General features: G+C 42.2%; 1 protein-coding gene across 8 annotated transcripts in view; it reads right to left on the reverse strand.

Annotated features, from left to right (window-relative positions):
• PPP4R1 (protein phosphatase 4 regulatory subunit 1) overlaps window positions 1-18,009 on the reverse strand; it is a 64,395-nt gene extending 46,386 nt beyond the window's left edge. The window contains exons 1-3 of one of the 8 annotated variants that reach the window (XM_040060684.2): window positions 17,896-18,009; window positions 17,581-17,625; window positions 3,487-3,571 (exon numbers count right to left, since the gene is read on the reverse strand). In XM_040060684.2, the coding sequence (XP_039916618.1) occupies window positions 3,487-3,571; window positions 17,581-17,625; window positions 17,896-17,902 (137 nt within the window). In that variant the 5' untranslated portion in view covers window positions 17,903-18,009. Of the gene's footprint in view, window positions 1-3,486; window positions 3,623-16,769; window positions 16,817-17,385; window positions 17,494-17,580; window positions 17,627-17,895 lie in introns of those variants that run through there. The other 7 variants (XM_040060669.2, XM_040060714.2, XM_040060693.2 and 4 more) reach the window with 7 other exon arrangements.
• Between the last annotated feature and the right edge of the window lie 1,487 nt (window positions 18,010-19,496).

Raw genomic sequence — 19,496 nt, forward strand, 5'->3', positions numbered from 1 at the left:
TGACCATACCTACACAAAAATAAGGCAAGGTAGTCTCAACACCCCACAAAACTGTCTTAGGGAGGTTTTTCATATACATTACAGCAGGGATCCTCTAATTACAGCATTCCTCTGTTTTAGTGGGGGTACTTCATGCATGCATATCCCAGTTTTGAAACAGAGTTAATTGAAGTTCCTGTGAAAGTGCTACTTTTAAGCTGTGAGTACACACACATGCCTAATCCCTCCTTCAGATCCAGTACATCCTCACTTACTGCTGTCCTATGAGTATTTTAAATTCAACTGTCGTCAAAAAACTTTTTTCAAAGGACATCAGGTACTTTCCCAAGGGAAAAGAAAATACATACTTCAAAACACAAGGAAGTCTGGCAACAGTACAGCTTCAAATTATCTACATTGATATGCAGATACAGTCTTGATAGTCAAGACGGACCATACTCGTGAATGAGAGTCTCCTGCCAAGATGTGCTTCGGTCTGAAGAGAAAAAGCAGCAATAATTCCTCATAGGCTTATGAAAACGAAGGATCTGTGTTCAGGAACTGCCTCACTATTCAAATAGATTTATTGGTGAGCGCTCTACATTTCTGAGCCTTCTTAATGAAGAATGGAAGCAAGTTCATGGTAGTAAAGATTAGAAAAACCCACAAGGGATTTTAACACACAAAGAGACAAAAAACTATGCTCCAAACTGCACCAGGAACTAGCAACTGGTTTTTAAAGCAAGTGGCAAAAGGGACTCATAATCCTTGTATGTATGTACACACACCAGTGCTACCAGACACGAGAAGACCCTGTATTTTAGGGTGATAGCTTTGGCTTTCTGCTCAACATCTACTCTTGCTGCAATGTGATGTTGGACTATTAAGGCATATGCTCGAGATGCTTCTCAAATCTGGTCTGGAGGCTGTCTCTTCAATAATCACACTACAGCCAGATTCCCACTTGTCCTATCTTACAGGCACAACAGGGGTAATTTACTGTAATATTTGTCAGATTGCTCTCCATTCTCATCGACTAAGGCAACATCTATGGTGCTCATGGGCAACACCAAAACCAGTAAAAATGTAAACCATAACATACCCAAAGCTGTCACCAAACAACTCTTTCCACCACTTGGGAAGCTGTTAAAAGACCCCCTATCCCTCTCCTCTCTCTTTCAGTTAATCCTGTCCAAAATCTTACATATTTAAACAAAGAAGACATTCCTATTTCCAAGCCACATCTCCTGAAATTTTTTAGGACACAGACACTGATCCATTTTCATCTCAGAACAAGTGGCTGAGAAATCATGTGCGCTCAAAGAATCCACTTAACGGAGACTAGACTTTTGCAGCAGTTGTTAAAAATCCCTTCACTTTAATCGTTCAGTACAATCACAGACTGCAAATAAGCTGCACAGGCAGATGATTAACCAGATGCAAAGAGGAAATAACACCTAAAATGAAATTTAAAGATAAAAAACCTGCCATACTAAAAGAAAATTCATCCAATTAAAGGGGGAAAAAAATCTTACCCTAATTTAACCAGATTCAATGTTTCAAGAGTTTGGAATGTGTAATATGAAGCTTCCACAGAAATGCAGGTTCCAGGTCATAGAAACAACTGAAACATTAACTCAATCATGGTATTTTAAAGCTTTTAAATTACTCATTAGTAATTGGATGTGCCGATACCATACTAAGACATAGGAATAAACAAATGGAATTTAATTAATCTTTTTCCTATTAAATGGTCCAGTTCCTCTGCTTAGCAGAAATCTCCCCTATTATTCTTAGGCTGACTAATGCTGAATCATCATAAACTGACTGCAGTAGTCACTATCATTTATTGTGATCTAAGTGCTACTCACAGTTACACCACTAATAATTACAATTTGCTATTTCCTATGTTTTCTTATGCTACATGACACAATAGGCCTACAAAGAGAGGCAAGATTAAAAAAACATGTTTGTACCAGCAAAAATCCAAACAAGCAAACACGGGAATCAAAAAATCAGGAAACTTCAGTTACTCCAGCCACCTTCCCCTTCATGAAAGCAAGAGATGCATAAAACTGAACAGAGCAATTAAAGAGATTTCAAATTTATGCATGCCACATATCCAATGCAATCCATACTGAGAAATCAGACACACTTCTTTCTTAGGTGAGCAAATAAAATATTAGGACCAGGATTTTGGTTAAAATTCAAGACACACAACTCAAGTTTCTGAGTTTGTTCTCCTCTCTACTGGCTTTTATTACATAATTGTCACCTGGAGCCTTGAAGGCTCCTCTTCCCTCCCCCTGCCCCATGAAAAGTCAAAACATGCAAAAACTCTCTCCTGGTAGTATAAGTGCCAATTTCATCTTAAATCGTAAAATACAGCAAACTTTGGATTTCAGGAAAATAGGAAATTTGAAAATGAGGCGTATTTCAGAACTCATCTGTGCATACAGGCCTATGCAGGTTATAACAAGAGAAACCATTCCGCAATTTTCAGCTTCGATTCAATGGTATGCTCACACACGTAGTGCGGAATTTTAAGTGCAGTTCACATGACTAAAGCTAAGAACAGGGGTTAAGTCCTTTGCAAACGCAGGCCACGAACAACAAAACAGAGGTTATCCTACTGGGTGGCTGATCACAGACTTTGCTTCTGCATATCACTGTATTAAGAATTCAACATTAAAGCAAACACACTTCCTTAAAAGCTTACTTGAAGCCCAAACTAAACCATGTTCAAATAAAATTCCAGAAAATCTCAATGTTAACATATTTTGTACATTTCTGTGATCCTGTTACTGTTTAAAGATCCAATTAAAATAAACCATGGGTCTGAATTTCTCCATTTGAGTGCAGAGCATCTGAGTGCAAGGGGATGAAGTGGGATGTATGTCTGTCTGAATTATGCTACAATACCTGTGGCTTTTAAATGAAACAACCATCACAGTGGCGCTACAGAAATAAAAAGAGGAAAATGCAGAACACAGTATTAACTGGGCATTCACTTTTAATAATCAGAAGCAGCAATACTCAAACTGTAAACTAGAGAGGAGATTGATTCTGAAAAGTTCTTGGGTTTCTCTTGGCAATCTCTTGACTGTTCATTATGCTCTCCTGACTTTTCATTAAGTATTTTCTTAAACTCACTTTCACACAGAGTTATGGAGTTTACTATCACCTTATAGTCTTGTGCCAACAGGAATGTTAGCATCTGCAAAAAAAAACCCCTGAACTATGTGCTCCAATTAATGAAGAAGTTCAAGAAATCCTTTACTACAGTTACTTAAAAGGTGAACTAAAGTTTTTCTGTTACTATTAACATTTTGCTCTCTCTAAGTAGGAGGCGCATGAGCAAACAGGAGGGGTGGAAACCGAAGAGTTTCATAAAGATGTTGGGTTTTTTGAAATTATTTGTATTCCATGCAAATTAACTTCAGTCAGATTTGAATCAGATGAATAGTTTGCATACCATTAGCCATACAGGACATTTAAAACGCATACCTGTTAAATATGTTCTCACTTGCAGCGTACTTGTCCAATCTTCCCAAAGGCGTCAACATCTCATCTTGTGAGACAAAGTCCAGGGCTGAAGGTATAATAATCACATCAGACTCTGAGCTGTAGTCATCCACACCAACTATCAGAGACATCAGAAATATTCCTTATAATCACAGCAATTTGACACTAAAATGATGTCTGTTGTTGGTCTGAAATACAGAAGTCTAGGCAAGGTCCCACTGACAACATATTTAGTAACCGAATCCCATTGCTCCCACCAGCTTCCCCAGCCCCCACAAAGTCTTTTCTATACAAGGATGACTGACGATGTATAAATGGATTTTGAGTCATTTTCTCTATGTTCCCAAGTAAGATTCATCACTAAACTCTCAAAGTATTTTTATACCTTATATTTTTCTCGTCATTTTCTCAATGACTTTTATCTCATGATAAAGTCATCTTTTTGAAGACACGTACTCAAATCATAGCTGCATGTTGCCCAGAGTTTATACAACATGATCTGAGAGACCAAAAAGACTTTGTTCTAAAACAGAAAAATCTAAATCAAGCATGTCAAAAAAAAACCCCAAAAAATCCCAGTGTATTCCTAGGTCTGACTACCAAATAAAATGGGCACAATTCACCTACTGAATAATTATTAACCAGCAAATCATTAGGGAACTTCATATACAGACCCCTTTATTAACAGAGAACCAAAGAAGTGGAAAGAAGTCCAATCCTGTTCTGCAGAGCTGCTTAAGAATTAGGATTTGAATTATCACCTTTTTAGTTTCCATATGCCCTCAAAACTGCTCTAAAACTCAGTCCCATAACAAACACACACTTCTGGCTGCAAATGAGATCACCTGTTTGAAAGGTCACCTCCATTAGTCCTGAAAACACAACATTACAGGACACTACCCCTATTCTTCAGTCTAGCCCAATCTCTCTGAAATGCCTTTTCAAAACTCGCAAATAGAGAAGATCAAAAGACACATCTACAAGGAAGAAAAAAGATTATTGTCCTCTTACTTTCCATACAATTATGCTGTGCTATATAAATTGCTTACCAAATAGTGTGTCATTATTTTCAACATTCAGAATATATCAACAGCTACCACTGTCTGAACATCTTCCTTACTGTACTTCAAATGTCAAAAGACAAACATTGAGCTCTGGGAGAGGTATATTTTTGGACATAAACTAAATTAATGGCACCCTTTTCCTGACAAAATAATTCTCCCATTTTCTACATAGAGAATCCATGGACATCAACTGATCCCATCCTTACACAAGAGACCAGATTTTGCAGTTGCTGATAGGACATGAAACTCTTGACAGAAATCAAATGAAAAAGTGACGGGGAAAGAGCAAGTGTGTAAGAACAATCTAAGAGATGGGAGAAAGGAAGAAAGTGTACTAGGAGCCAAAGGAAGTGGAAGAGCAATCTGAAAAGAGGAATTAGTGGTGTTACGTATGTCTAAGGTAGAGGACAGAGTAACAAGCTGCAGGGGGAGGAAGGGAAGGCTGAAAAGAAAGATCAGCTGTGAAAAGCTATTGCAACACAAAGGGAAAGTGTTTAGCAACTCCAGGTTTACATAACTGTTTGAACTTGTGTTTGGTTTGGGTTTGTGGGTTTGTTTGGGTTTAATTTTTGTTGTTTAGTTTGGGCTTTTTGCAAGAATCAGTTTTATTTTCACAGGAAGTGGGAGGCAAGTAAAAATGAACTCATAATGCAAGCGAGGACTTTATGCCAGGTTAACAAGGAACAGCTACATCCTCTCACAGGCTTGTAAGTCTTTAATTCAACCCACCAATCCAACTGAGACCAGGGATTTTTCTGTGGTTTTAGTTCTGCTATCTTACAGTTAGACTATTTCAGTTGAAAATATCTTCAGCTATCATCCACTTCAACTGCCCAACCACCTCAGGGCTGACCAAAAGTTAAATCATTTCCCTTGCCACTTTCCATTCTCAGGAACCTACAAAAAGTGATGAAGTCACCCCTCAGCCTCCTTCTCTCCAGATCAGACAGTAAAATTAGTTCTATGACAGGGTCCTACTTTTCTGTTTCAGTGTCTGATGATCATACTGTAAATTTAAAAACATAAATTGAAGAAACTATGTCAAAATACCGATATAAAAATAACTATACTGCTGACATTATTTAGCTATCAAACTCCTGAATACAAAAAAAAAAAAGCGCTGACCATTACATGCACAACCAGTTTTACTCATTCCATTTCTCTTGTCAACCTCAGCTCTGTTCTGTTCCTCCTTGTACCCTCTACATTTATTATTTTTTGCCTCATGAAACCAGTTAAGTCAACCCAGACGCTAAATCCACTCGATATCAGATATAAATACCAATTATAAAAATATGAACAACTGCTTACAATTTATCTGTTTGATGTCTCCTACTAGTTCAAACAGTGAGTTGTGTGGATTTGGCCTTGCTGAATTTATGAATTGTAAAATTGGGCTTAGCACTACATTGAGCTTGATGCACCTCTGCTACCAAACAACAATTTATTATTCCAGCATCTCAGCTCATAGTCACAGGAAAGATCATTCAAATGACAGCATCTTGATTAACACAACTATAATACAGGGAAAAAAAGGGTGGTAAAAATCAATCAATCATGAACAGTTCATAGTTCTAGTAAAGTGCTGTTACAGTCATGTTACACATTCCTTTTCACTTTCACAACACCTATCCAAGTGAAAAGAGACAGCCCATTCTAACAAAGAACTCCCATTCCAACAAAGCCCCTTACGTGGATGTTTGTCTTCAACTTGCCACAAACACATATCACCAACATCTAACCATTCCTCATCTAAAATGCATAAACAACATACTTTGCATTATTCAATAAACCAAGTCACTTTGCTATTCCCTCCACTTAGACCAAAACAGGAGTTTCCATAAGAACACGCTGTCCCAGGAGTTTAAAGTCACTGGTGGTGTCTGGAGGAGAAACAGCAATTGCACAGTGATGTTAAAAGCAATCACAGTGCTTCTAATTTCTGTACATTCAAGTACCAAAGTAGAGCAAAATCATTCACCATTTATCCAAAGTTTGCAAGCTTCTCTTCAAAACTCTACACATTGACTGCCAAACACAAGGAAGCATCACATAACAAGACAGGCACTGCCTTCTGCTTCCATGTCTGACTGTCATGAACCCCTTGTATTACAGAAGCCAAGAAACTTCTGCTCTGTGTACCTTCATTTTCCTGTCAAAATATTTGTTTGAGTGGTTTTTTTGTAGAAGTTGTTCAAGCTTGTCTACCTATCTTGCATCTGGTCCATACTGCACTGTGTGAAAATATATATTAACATTCCCTCCCCTAAGCTCTCCTGTTTCCTTTAAACTCTCCTCTGTTTTATGGCAAGGATACAACAATACAACAATAACTTGACAGTTATTAACTAACATGAACTATACAGCAATCTTGCTGAGGCAGACTAAGTGTGGAGGTGCTTAATTAACCACTGCCAAGCTCGGCTGAGCATACAACAACACAGAGGTCCATTTAAAGCTCAGTCCCCTATAAAACCACAGCCTCAAGGCCAATTTTCAAGGGAGTTGGTATTTCTACTACGTGTCTCATCCTCATAGGTTCTTTCACAAAGGTCTCTCATATAGAATATTTTACAGAGAGATACACAAAATCACATTTGAAAAAAATAACTACTATTTTTTCTTATTTAATAATGCAGGAACAATTCTCTGCCACAGACTGTTCAGTAACAAGGCCTATATGTACTCTTTTTTTTTTTTTCCTTCTGCATTTGCTATGAGCTCCACGGCAGAAACATATTCTTCTTTGTTTTGGCATAGAAACTCAGTGACAAGAAGTGTATTTTAAAAAAATAAGCAATTTTCAATTCTGAAAGCTGAACAACAAACAGCTTTGATTCAAGATTTCCAGCTAATACTAACAGTTCTCTCCTTTTATCCTCTGCATCCGCAAATAGTTCTCAAGATCCAGTGCAAAACCTGTATGGCAGATACATCTACTACAATGGACTAAATTTTATTCAATTTTAGTAAAAGCTACTTACTACACTCGCATCGTTATCATATGGATATTCAGGATAATGCAGCACTTACACGCAGGAAGAACTGAGTTCTGTTCTGCTGTTCAGGCAAGTAATTTTTCTACTTAATTGTAAAGCAAGAACTGTTATCTTATGAGCCAGACATTTGATATCATGACCACAAAATAACAGCAGCAAGTTTTGTTCCAAATTACTGCCCTTCATTCTACAAAAGAATAAATTCACCTTAGATTCAGACTTCTGCAGAACACAAGTAGTATTCTCAGCCCTCCAATATTGTAAATACATTCATTTCTACTTAACTTTCTGTAAGAAACATCACTTTGCATCTGATGTGCTGCAAAGAGAAATTCACCTCATCATGAGCACTAAAGCTTAAACATCTGCATTTATTCACAGCTGAACTCACTACTCCTAACTCTTTTCTACTGCACAATGTCCCAGCCCTGGCTCTGCAGTGACAACACAGCCCAAAGCATCAGTGACACTATTTCAGATTCATTTGCTACCACGTATAATTGCACTGCTTCAGTGACATTAACCAACAGCTATTGCAACGGCAGTTACACAAATTTTACAAAATGTGCTTGTCATGCTGAATTCTACCACACTGCCTTGCCCAATCCAGGCATCACTCAGTGGTCATCACAGAACCCACCATCAGGAAGTAGGAGCTGTTTTTTCCATTAAACACTTAAAATCTACTTCTCCTGTTTTCCTCCTGCTGTAGTCCAAGACTAAAAATGCAACTGAGTTGCCACAAGGTGTGTGACTCTATTCAGCAGATGCCATCACTGCAAGTGATAATCTTAGATTCCAGCCCACCTACCATACTAGCAGAAGCAAGAACCACCCTTCTCCTCCTGCGTTCCTCCCCTAATTAGCCCCTCAAACCATGCAGTTATATCGGACCTGAGCTTCTTAAGAATGTCAAGTGACCACACCTGTATGCACAGACTTTGTTGTCTGAACTCCCAAAGCTCGGCAGGACTGGGTTTGGGGTGGGGCAGAAGGAGTAGAGAGGCAGGAGCAAGGAAGAAGATAAGAAAGGTGGAAATGCAAAGCAGCTCCGACACAATTACCACATCAGCCCCTATGTAGTACTTTGACAGCAGAGCTTGCTAACAGCTCAAAGCACAGACACAGCAAACTCTTTAAAATAAAGCTTCAGTACAGGTTTGGAGGACTAGGGACAGGGAGCAGTAAGCAGATGAAAGACAGGAATCAAAAAAATCAGCCACTGTTTACACACAGAACTGATGCAAGCACGGCACAGTAAATTTCAAAGACACAGTAGTCCAAATGTTGCAGGCTATGAGAATATTTTCATTTAGCAAAGGCCTTCATAAAAAGATAACTACCAAGCTGCCACAGGAGTTGCATTTCTCATCAAGCATCAGAGGAAACAAGGGGCAATACAAAATTCTTTAAGCAAGGAGAAGAGGTGCAGCTACACACGTTTGTTTCTTTCAGGCATATGCAAGCAGCATGGAAAATCCTGATTTGTTCCCGAAAAAAAAAAAAAAAAAAGGGAATAGCTCTATCTCATATTGCTCACTAGTCATTTATTTGCACAACAGCTGAAATGTACCTTCTACCGGGTAACAGTTTGACCTGCAACAAACACTGCTCCAGAGGAAACTGAAACAAAGAGAAGGACATCCCAGCTACCAGTTAAAACAATCCACAGTTTATATTCTGTCTGCCTATTTCCTGTAGGGAGCATGTCACGCCCATCACCAAGGCACTCAAGTTCCCTGCTATTTAAGTCCCTGTCCTCTGGCCCTTCCAAACGACTGCATGCACTTAAGAACTGTGGAATGAAGTTGGAGTGAAGCAAAAGCCAGCTACTCCAAATAGCTCTTGAAGACGTTCCTCTAAGGTACTTTTTTCTCCTCTATAAGGTCATTACTGTCAAAGAAAGGTATCCCTTTCCTCTCTGCAGAGCACTGCTGTGCACAGGATTTTTAACTGACCTCATGACTGACTGAGAATTTCGTAGCTCTGGGAGGAAAATCCTACTTCTATCTTCAACCAACATGTTCTCTGTGGTCCTACCACAACAGGACACATGCATTCACTGTGCCTGGGGCCATGCTCAAACTCTGCCACACAGCTGGGTATCTGGTATCTGGTTTTTCACAAAAACACCAAGTTCAAACTAAATGTGCCTTAACATTGGACTAACTAGAAGGAAGAGAGACAAGAAGCAAGCAGCTGAAGCTCAAACATTCCAAAGACTTGTGCCAGCTTTGAATGCTAGATGTGACACCAGGAGTTATGATACATCAGCTACCAAGCATTACCGCACTGTGCAGTGACTTCAGCAGCATTATCACAGTAACTAAAATAAACTTACTTAGGCTAAACACCGCAGAAAAGGCAAGTTCTTACAATTAGTACATCCATAAGCTATAAAACATGGCTTTGCAACATGAATCTCTTTCAACTTCCTAACTGCACTCTTCCTCTCTCCGCTTAAATCCCAGACAATGTTCTTGAGATGCTGCTTGACAGCTTTCAAAACTCTTGGTGAGATAAATCTCTGTGTTTTCTGGGCATACAGAGAAATTCTTGCTGCAGTTCTCCACTCTTCCCGTCTGTGCTCAGTATAAAGTATAAAACTGGTCTGTGGGAGAAGGCTGAGCAGTACAGAATGCAGTGGATTCGCTCTTAGAAAAAGTAGCAACAGTCGTGGGTGTTCATTGCAATGCAATTTAATGTTTACATTACTTGCACAACCAAGCATCCCTACAAACTAATCAAGCTGTTCCTCCTGTAGGCTAGAGAGGAAGGAAAAGGTAGTCTCTCCTCCATTCAAATATTTGGGAACCATTCAGGCACTATGGCAACAACACACAAAAAAATCCCCTAAGCAGATCTGTTTATCAGAGAAAAATGTTTCAACAGTCTGCAATATCACTCATATACCGTGTCTATTTTATACATTAAACTATTTAGCTTTTCCAGAAACTGTACAGAGATTAACACATATTTATGGTCCCATTTGCCTCTCTATTTTCTTTACCTTAAAAACAGTAAGAAAAACCCACCGAACCAGTGGTCTCAATTGTTAGCACAGTTGTTCCACTGCTGCAAACAAACACCCTTCATAAACATATTCTGATACTTTTTTCAACCTAGCCAGCAGGGTTTTAACACTCTACAGCCAGAAAGGACTGCAGCCTCCCGCTCAAACCAAGAAACACATTAGTTTCTCTTATACTGTACCTTCTAAAGCAGACAGAGGAGCCCTGGTATTCAGGGAACCTTTAGGGGCAGCCGTCCCTGCCTCACTCTTCCAAAGAGGGAACTGTTCCTCCAGCTCTCACAGAAGCTATCCTTTCATCTAGTTCTGCTCACGTTATAACTCTTGCAATGAAAACTTCCTGCCCACACAGAGGGAAAGTCTTAACAGTAAAAGGCACACACAGGAAAGAAAAGCATTTTATCTTCAACACACTGCAGTCTGCCACCTCCACAATAGGTCAGCAGTCAGAAATAACTGCAAGCACCAAGGTTTCACTATCTTAAGTCTAGGATTTTGAACATTTCCAGCCCTTTTGTGACTCTTTCACTCCCTCTGTTTTTTAGCTGCAAGTGAGAGAGAAAGGGAGAAGGTGGAGAATACCCAAAGCCCTAGAAGACAAATCATAAGGAAAGGTAAAAAAAAAGCTGACAACCTTAATTGAGGATCCCTGCCTGAGATGGGATAATAAATGGTGGCTGGTGAAAAGCACATTCCCACATCAGAAGTGATGCTAGTGGCCTCGGAAAGCTGAAAGCCTAGAAAATTACGTCTTCTTCAATCCTCTACTAAGTGTAATGGAGAAAAAATGTGCAGCTGCACAAGGAAGGTTCATTAGCCTACATCAAATCAAGCACAATCTTTTCCTCACATCATCTGCTTTCCTCAAGGATCCTGAGTGGTTGCTGGAGAAAGAGAGACTAACCATTACCCACCTGAGACCACTAGCACCAGGATTCCATGGGGACACAGCCATCCACCTGATTCTCCCAGTTTCTATGAGGGTCAATCACCATATTAAGACAAAGAAATGAACTAAAGTGTTGGGAGAATTAAACCCTGATCTCCAGGGAAAACAACAGACCTAACACGTGTGCTTCATTAGCATTAAGGAACGGTTACTGGACTCCCAAAGGAGCAGAATCTCCATCACACTAGAAAACTGATTCCAATCACTATAGAAAGTCTGCCATTCATTTCTGTTGTTGCTTTTTTGCAATGTTGAAATGCCAACCCAGTAACTCAAACTATCGCAGCACTCTTTGACCAGAGCTCAGACTCTGATGGGACCAAAAGGTCAGTACTGCAACAGGGCATTTGAACATCATGTTGGAAATTCAACTATACTCAAAGCTGGAATTAAGTCTAAGAAGTGACCCAGTGTGCAGCCTATACAAAACTACCAGCATAACAAAATCTTCTAATTCTTATTCTGTGGCGAAGGAACAAAGAAACCACAGTGCAAAAGCTTCTGATATTACTATGTACAGCTGTGGGAAAGGGAAGGTGAATTTTAACATACTGAATGCATGTTATGCCAGCATAATTCAGTGCCAGAGAATAAAAACTACAGCACAGCATCAAGCTGTGACTGTGATTTGACGCCACAGGGAAATACAGACTGATTTTATAAAACCAAAACAACAACAAAGAAAAAACCAACATTTTTTTACAAACTATCATTAAAAAATGTTTAAAAAATTAAATTTAAATTAGCTACTATTTGGAAAGAGACTTGCGCCCTACCCAAAGTCCAAGAGAATAATTTAATTAAAAGCATTCAACCAACACAAGCTCACTGCTAATGCCAGATGATTTGCTCATCACCTGGAAAAAGAACATAGCATCAATGATAAAACAGCTTTTGACATCTGCAGATGCGCAAAGAGAATTTTCTTCAGCTCAGCTAAATAAGTGTTTCACTCACTGAGAAGCCTGCTGGGAAGAGAGGCTAGGAAGACCTGTCTTCCCTTTTTAATCAGTGGAAAAGGACTCAATAATAAAAATAGAGCCACGTTGGATCATCACTACTCTGTTTTTAGTTTTTAGAACTAGTTCATCCACTAGTAAAATCCAAACAGTACCGTTAGATTTGCCAATTGTAAAAAACTACCTTATTGTTGAATTTTAAATCTATCATACCATTAAACACACTTGTGTTAAACAAAACAAGTTTACACACATAGGTGTCTGTATTTATATATATGAGTACTATAAATGAGTATTATAAATGAGTAAAGACTCATTTAACAGTTCTAAACTAGAACTGTCTCAATAATGCATAGATATTAAAACTCCATTTTCTGCATTTTTAGTTAAAACAGCTAGAAACTAAGTGCACAGAAAAAGGAAATTCACCACTGTCAGCAGAGCAAAAGGTAAAGTTTCAAAATCTGAGTAAGCTACCTAACCACCAAAGCATGCTCATATATACTTGCAACTACCAGAAGTCCTGATGTCCAAATACAGCTGTCAGCTATCACTAACAAAGACTTTTTCTAAAAACAAATATAAAACAACAATAAAACCAGTTGTCAGATCCAAATCTCTTTTCTCTCCTGATTTAAATCACAATTAAAATAATGAGTTGAACGAAGCTTTCCAAATCTGAATTCTAATTGCAGATGGCTCTGTTTTCCAGAGCACACATCCTGCACACATCAATGGTCAGACTGAAAGATGTCAGCATCATGGTACGTTTCATTTCATCTATCTGCACCGATCAGTTCAGCCTTCAGAAACAGCCAGGGGAGGGGGGAACACAAACTGTCTGGCAAGAGTTATAAAGAACACTTTATTTTTGACAAGCCCACGTTTGCTTTTCAACCATTTTTCTGCCTATTTTCTTTTCTGTTCTATACTTATCTTAGACAGTTATACTAGTCTATTTTCATTTTGTCTGCACAAAAGATCTGAATAAAAGCCAGATTTTCCCTGACTTTTCGTATGCTGTGCAAGATTTCAGACAGAAGAGCAAGGAAGCCAACAATCGAAGTACTGGGATGGAGATTCTTCCACAAGCTTCCACTTTGAATTTTTTAATTTTCACCCTATTGTCTTTATAGTGAGGCGCCTTTATTTATTTTTTTTTTTCCTTTAATGGATAATATCACACAAGGGTTCTTCTGAGGTTTATCTTTACATAAATTAAATGCAATTTTTTGTTCCTTATTTGGGGAGGTTAGAATCAATTAAGTTGTCTTTCATGATAAGAACTCACATCTAGGAATTAATTTTTCTTTTATAGCCTTCTGTACGTTCAGCCAGGGTACGCTCACTGTCTTGGGTTTGGGTTATTTTTCCTTTTGTTTTAAACAAGCAAACAAGGAAAAGCCACTGGCTAAAGAATTCCGGAAGAACCAGAATTTCTTCAATTATTATCACAGCCTTTGAAATCAGGAGCTCTATCTTCAGAAGTGAAATATCAGCTAAAATCAAAATAGTGAAATGCCATTTACAAGCTATGTAACTACTTAAAGCACTCACCTGCTTAATGTACCAGGTGTAAAGTATGCATTCACCTCAAGAAAAAAAAATCAGAGCTTTCCAGTGGTTACCAAGCAACCAAGAGCAGAAAAATAATATGAAGCTTTCAAAATAGAAATGCAAACCTAAGCTGAAATTAATTATTTAAAAGTCAGTCCAGCTGGTTTATCTACCACTCTCTGAAAGCCTTTCTTATAAAAGCTCTTGTTTAATCTCTGACCTCCTAAACAAATCAACAAAAGGAAGGTTGTGGATTTTTTTAAGAGGTGTCTTCCACAGCATATATTCCTCTACTCCAACAGCAGATTTACTACTCTTTGTTGAAATCTAGGAATGTTTCATGAATCTAAATATTTATCAAGTTTTCTTCAAAGAAAAGGTAAGCTTTGTTTCACAAGCAGCGAAACAGTACTCCCAAGATATAATATTTTACTGTTCTGTATTTCAGGTTAATTAGCACCCAACAAGTTGGCATAACGAATGAGAAGAACAAATTGGACAGTTGTACAAGTTGTTGATTAAACTCCAACTTTCCAATAAAACACTTGACTCCAGAACCCTTATAAGACAAAGATAATAAAACAGCTGTTCTTCACTGTGGCTATCTAAAAGATGCACTGATGCTTGGTTCATTACTTTCAGTGGGAACTGTGCATGGCTGTTATCTCAGCTCCAGGACCTTCTCCCATTGCTTTAGAATATGACCAACAAAATGTATCTCTAAGTCACCCTAATGATTCCTTCTTTAGGAGGAAACACTGAATCATGCTGGAAATTCTCATAACCAAAGGGAAAAAACCACAAAACAATACAACAACAAAAAAGATTTTCATGATTCAGACTCAAACCTAGGCTCACTGATGAGCTACAGATGAATGCCTAATCTAGTGAAATGTCTTGAGCCATATGCACAATCATAGACTCAGCTTCAGATGTCCAATCCAGACCTTAACACATGCATCCATTCTTAAACACTACTGATTTCTCCAGCACATCCTCACAAATGTCTTGCTATTCCTTCAGATCAGATCAGTTGAAAGCCCAAAAATGTACTGAAAACATAGTTCACTTTTCAAATCAGCCAGTCAATTGATCATATCATTTATCTAATTCTTCCTCCAAAATTATATGACCAAGACTACAGGCATGCCTGCAAGCATTTCTCTCTTATTTGTCCTTAAATATAGCTTAGCACACTTAATAGCAAGAATGCAGCTGACAGAATCACACAGGCGTAAAAGCTGCCAGCACTTCCCAGTTTCATCACTACTGCACTCCACTACTTCAGTAATACACTTCTAAACCAGTGTCTAACTCTGCTGCTTGAAAGAGCTGCAAACACTTGAAATATTTACAACAGAGGGATACTGTAGGGTGGGGTTCAGGCAGGAGTGGCAACTTTGTCTTATTTTTTTCATTGTCTGTTTCATACATGCAACCAATCAATCAGAAACACTTTCGTAATTGTGTAAAACATGTTGTATATGGGCACAAAACACAGCTCTTTCAAATAATACTGCACAAGAAACAGTACTTTTTACTAGATATGTACAGTCTCCTTGACCTCTATTATCTTTCTTTGGCTCACAGACACCACCCAAGAACAAAATCATATACAATTTAGAACCATAAAAGCCACTGTGTGACTGAACTACACCCAGACAGCACATATTGATTCATAAAGAGTCCTGTTTCTTTTTCTCTTAAAATACCAGGCATAAGTATTGAGACATTTGCTTTTAACTACTTCCATCAAAACCTCAGTAATTTTTAATGAGGTTTCAAATCTTTATATTTCTATGGCTTCTGCCTACAGGATGTTCTCATCTGGGCTGAGTCATAACTCCAAACATATATTTTTTTTCATTTTAGAAGACCATAACATTAAGACCAACACCAAGAACCAACAGCTTCAGTCACCCCTCCAATGACTACAGATAATTTCAATTTCTGTCTTACAGCCAACTAAATCCATAATCTAACTAGAAACTTAAGAATGCACTTTCTTTTTTTGTTAAGTGTGTACCTTCTGAAAAAGTCCTCTGTAATCACAGAGAGTTTTCAAACAGTGACCTATCACACTGAATTAAAAAAAAAAAAAAAAAAAAAAAAAAGCCTGAGGGAAAGGCTCCCTCTTTGTGCGACGCAAAGCACAATAGGAGCCTTCTAAATGTCAGCTGACAAAAGTGAAAAAGAAGACCTATCAGTTAAATCCTGAAAAGTTTAAATAGCTCTCCTCTAAAAATGTAAGCCACAAAACACAAGGCTTTTTCTCCTGCACTCCAGCCCTGGAGAGGGCATACCCTGCAGACTGCACAGCAGAAAAAACACCTTCAGGCAGCAATCAGGGGGTCTGCACACCCACGGCAGGCGCCTGCCTCTATCTCCATTTTCACTTGCCACCCAAAATTCATCCTCCTCTGCTTCCAAGAAGCTCCCTCAGTATCGACACCATCAACAGACACCTCACATGAGTAACATCTCAGTCTGCCATGCTAAGGCTTCTCAGCGCTGAGTTAGTAATTTTTTGCACCACCTCAGCCACAGTTCTGCTACTTTGCATCCTGACATTAACTCTTCTCCACAGATCTCTGCAGCCTGATCTCTGGGGTCAGGACTCACAGAATCAATTAGGTGTGAAAAGACTGCTGAGATCGTCCATCCAGCCTGTGACCAAACACCACCTTGTCACCCGGACCATGCCACCTGGAGTGCCACGTCCGCCTTCCTTCAACAGCTCCGCGGACGATGACTCTACAACCTTCTGGGCAGTCAAGTCCAATATCTAATCACCCTTTCTGAGAACAAATCCCTCTTGGTGCTCAACCTGAACCTCCCCTGGCGCAGCCTGAGGCCGTGTCCTCTCTCCTGACGCTGGTTGCCTGGGAGAAGAGACCAGCCCCCACCCGGCCACAACCTCCTCTCAGGTAGCTTTCAGTAAGGTCCCTCCTTGAGCCTCTTTTCGCCAGGCTAAGCATCCCCAGCTCCCACAGCCGCTCCTCACAGGACATGCGCTCCGGACCCTTCACAAGGAAGAGAGAGCCTGAGGGGGAGGGGTGGAGGGGAGAAGGATGGGGGACACAAACAAGATACAGAAAATACAGAGATATAAAAGGAACGCGCAACCCACATGCCGCTGCAGACACAGCAGCCCTAAACTCCTCCTGCTCCTCCCCGGCGGCGCCCCGCCGTGCCCAGGCCATGAGGGGACACCGCCCCGCGAGCTGAGCCTCCCCTGCTTCCATCCCTCCTTCCCTCCCTCCCTCGCTCCCGCCGGGGCGGCCGCTAACGGCGCCCTCGCCCCGCCCGCCGCCCAACGCACCCCGCGGGACCGCCCGGCGCAGCCCCACGCGCGACCGGGACCGGGTCATGGACACCGGGAAGCGCGGAGCATGGCCGTGGCTTCCTCCTCCTCCTCCTCCCCGCCGCCTCCCACAATGCACCCTGGGCGCTCCCCCGCGGAAGCCACTTCCTCGCCCGAAAGCCGCCCCGCCGCTCCCCCCCCGTCCCCACTCACATCCGTCGATCTCCTCCTGCAGGTCCTCCTGGAGCAGCGACAGATCTGCGGTGGGGGAGACACACACACACACGCACCATGTGCCAATGCGCCCGCAGACCCTCGGTGCCACGCGTGACCCTGCCCCGCCCGCGGGCTGCGCCCCCCCCGACGCGACCCGCCCCGCGGCCCCTGCGCTCCGAGCCCGGACAGCGGCGGGCAGCGCTCCCGCAGCCGGGGCGGGGGAGAGGAGAAGGAGGGGGGATCGAGGAGGGAGGGCTGGCGCCTCGCCGGGGAGGCGGCGTGTGCGGGAAGGGGGAGGGGGGCGATGCCTACCCGCCATCTTGCTGCTGCAGCCCCCGCGGGGCGCCCGGCTACATCCAGCCCGCGGCCGGGCGGTGGGAGCGGCGGTGGGAGAGGGCGGGCACCCGTGCGGTCCAGGCCCCGGGCCCGGCGGCGCCTCTCCGCGTCCCCGGGAGAGCCGCGCAGGGAGGGAGGGAGGAGGGAGCGGGCGGAGGAAGGCGGGAGGAGGGGTCTGGGCCGGACACGCTGCCCCCGCCTCCGCCCGGCGGAGCCGCTCTCTCTCGCTCGCTGCTCGCTCGCTCCGGCGGCCGCGCCTCCCCTCTCCGCGCTCTGACTCACGGCCGGAGCCGCCCGGGCTGGCCCTGGGGCTGGAGAGCGCCCGGGCTCGGCCACACGCCCCGGCCCGCTCACCTGCCCCCCGCGCTCCTCCGCCGAATCGGGGCTTGGCCTCGGGCTCCTCCTGCCGCCCGCCGGCGGGCTGAGGCGACGCCGCGGAGCTTCCCCTGCCGTGAAGGCTGGGTGTTGTGGGGTCACCTGGAGGAAGGGCCACGAAGGTGCTCCTCGCCGTGGTCACCGTAGGGTCGCTTCCAGACGCGGTAGCGGGGCCGCAGAAATACTTGTCGCTTGCGTCGTGGGGTTACCTGGGGAGAGAGGGTCTGTGAGCTACCGGAGAGGAGCAGAGTGTGGCCAGCGCGTCCAGAGAGGTGATCCTCCTCCTCTGCTTCGCACTGGTGTGGCCACATCTGCGGTGCTGTGTCCAGTTCTGGGCTCCCGAGTACAAGAAAGACGAGGAGCTACCGGAGAGGGTCCAGTGGAGGGCCACAAAGATTATTAGGGGTTTGGAGTATCTCTCATGGGAGAGGCTGCGGGATCTGGGCATGTTTAGTCTAAAGGCAAGACTGGGAGGGGATCTCATTAACGGAGGCAAATATCTCAAAGGCAGGTGCCAAGAGGCATTCCAAACTCTTTTCGATGGTTCCCGGTGACAGGATGAGGAGCAATGGCCGTAAATTGAAACACGGGAAGTTTCACCTCTACACGAGGAAGAAGAGGGTGGCAGAGCACTGGAACAGGCTGCTCCTGGAGGTTGTGGGGGCAGACACAACCTGTCCCTCCCTGAAGACATTCAAAACCCACCTGGATGTGTTCCTGTGTCACCTGCTCAGGGTGACCCTGCTTTGGCAGGAGGGTTTGGACCTGATGATCTCCAGAGGTCCCTTCCAACCCTAATGTGACAAGCAGCCGTGCCACCACCACCATGTAGCCCCCAAGCATCCTTCTCATGTGAATTGCCAGGTTTCTGCAGCTGAGATCCCATGGTTTAAGCACACAGGTTATTGCCCCACTACACCTTTGTGCCTTCCAACTTCTGCGTTAAAAACAGGCACTTTAATTGTACACAGACACAAAGGTGCACACCGTTTTCTGCTTTTTTTGGCTGTACCTTTTGATCACTGCTGATGGTTCTCATTTCAACTGTTTTGATAGATTTTTTCCCCACTGTAAATTTAAAAGTGAATATTAAAAGTGTTGGATGAAACAAATGCTCTATTCAGTTGATAACCAGGGCACTGGATAGAGGAAAGGACCATTACTGGCACCAGTGCTACCTGGTGAAATTACCTGAGTCTTCC

This window comes from Hirundo rustica, chromosome 1 (assembly GCF_015227805.2).
Source record: "Hirundo rustica isolate bHirRus1 chromosome 1, bHirRus1.pri.v3, whole genome shotgun sequence".
Classification (NCBI taxonomy): Eukaryota; Metazoa; Chordata; class Aves; order Passeriformes; family Hirundinidae; genus Hirundo; species Hirundo rustica.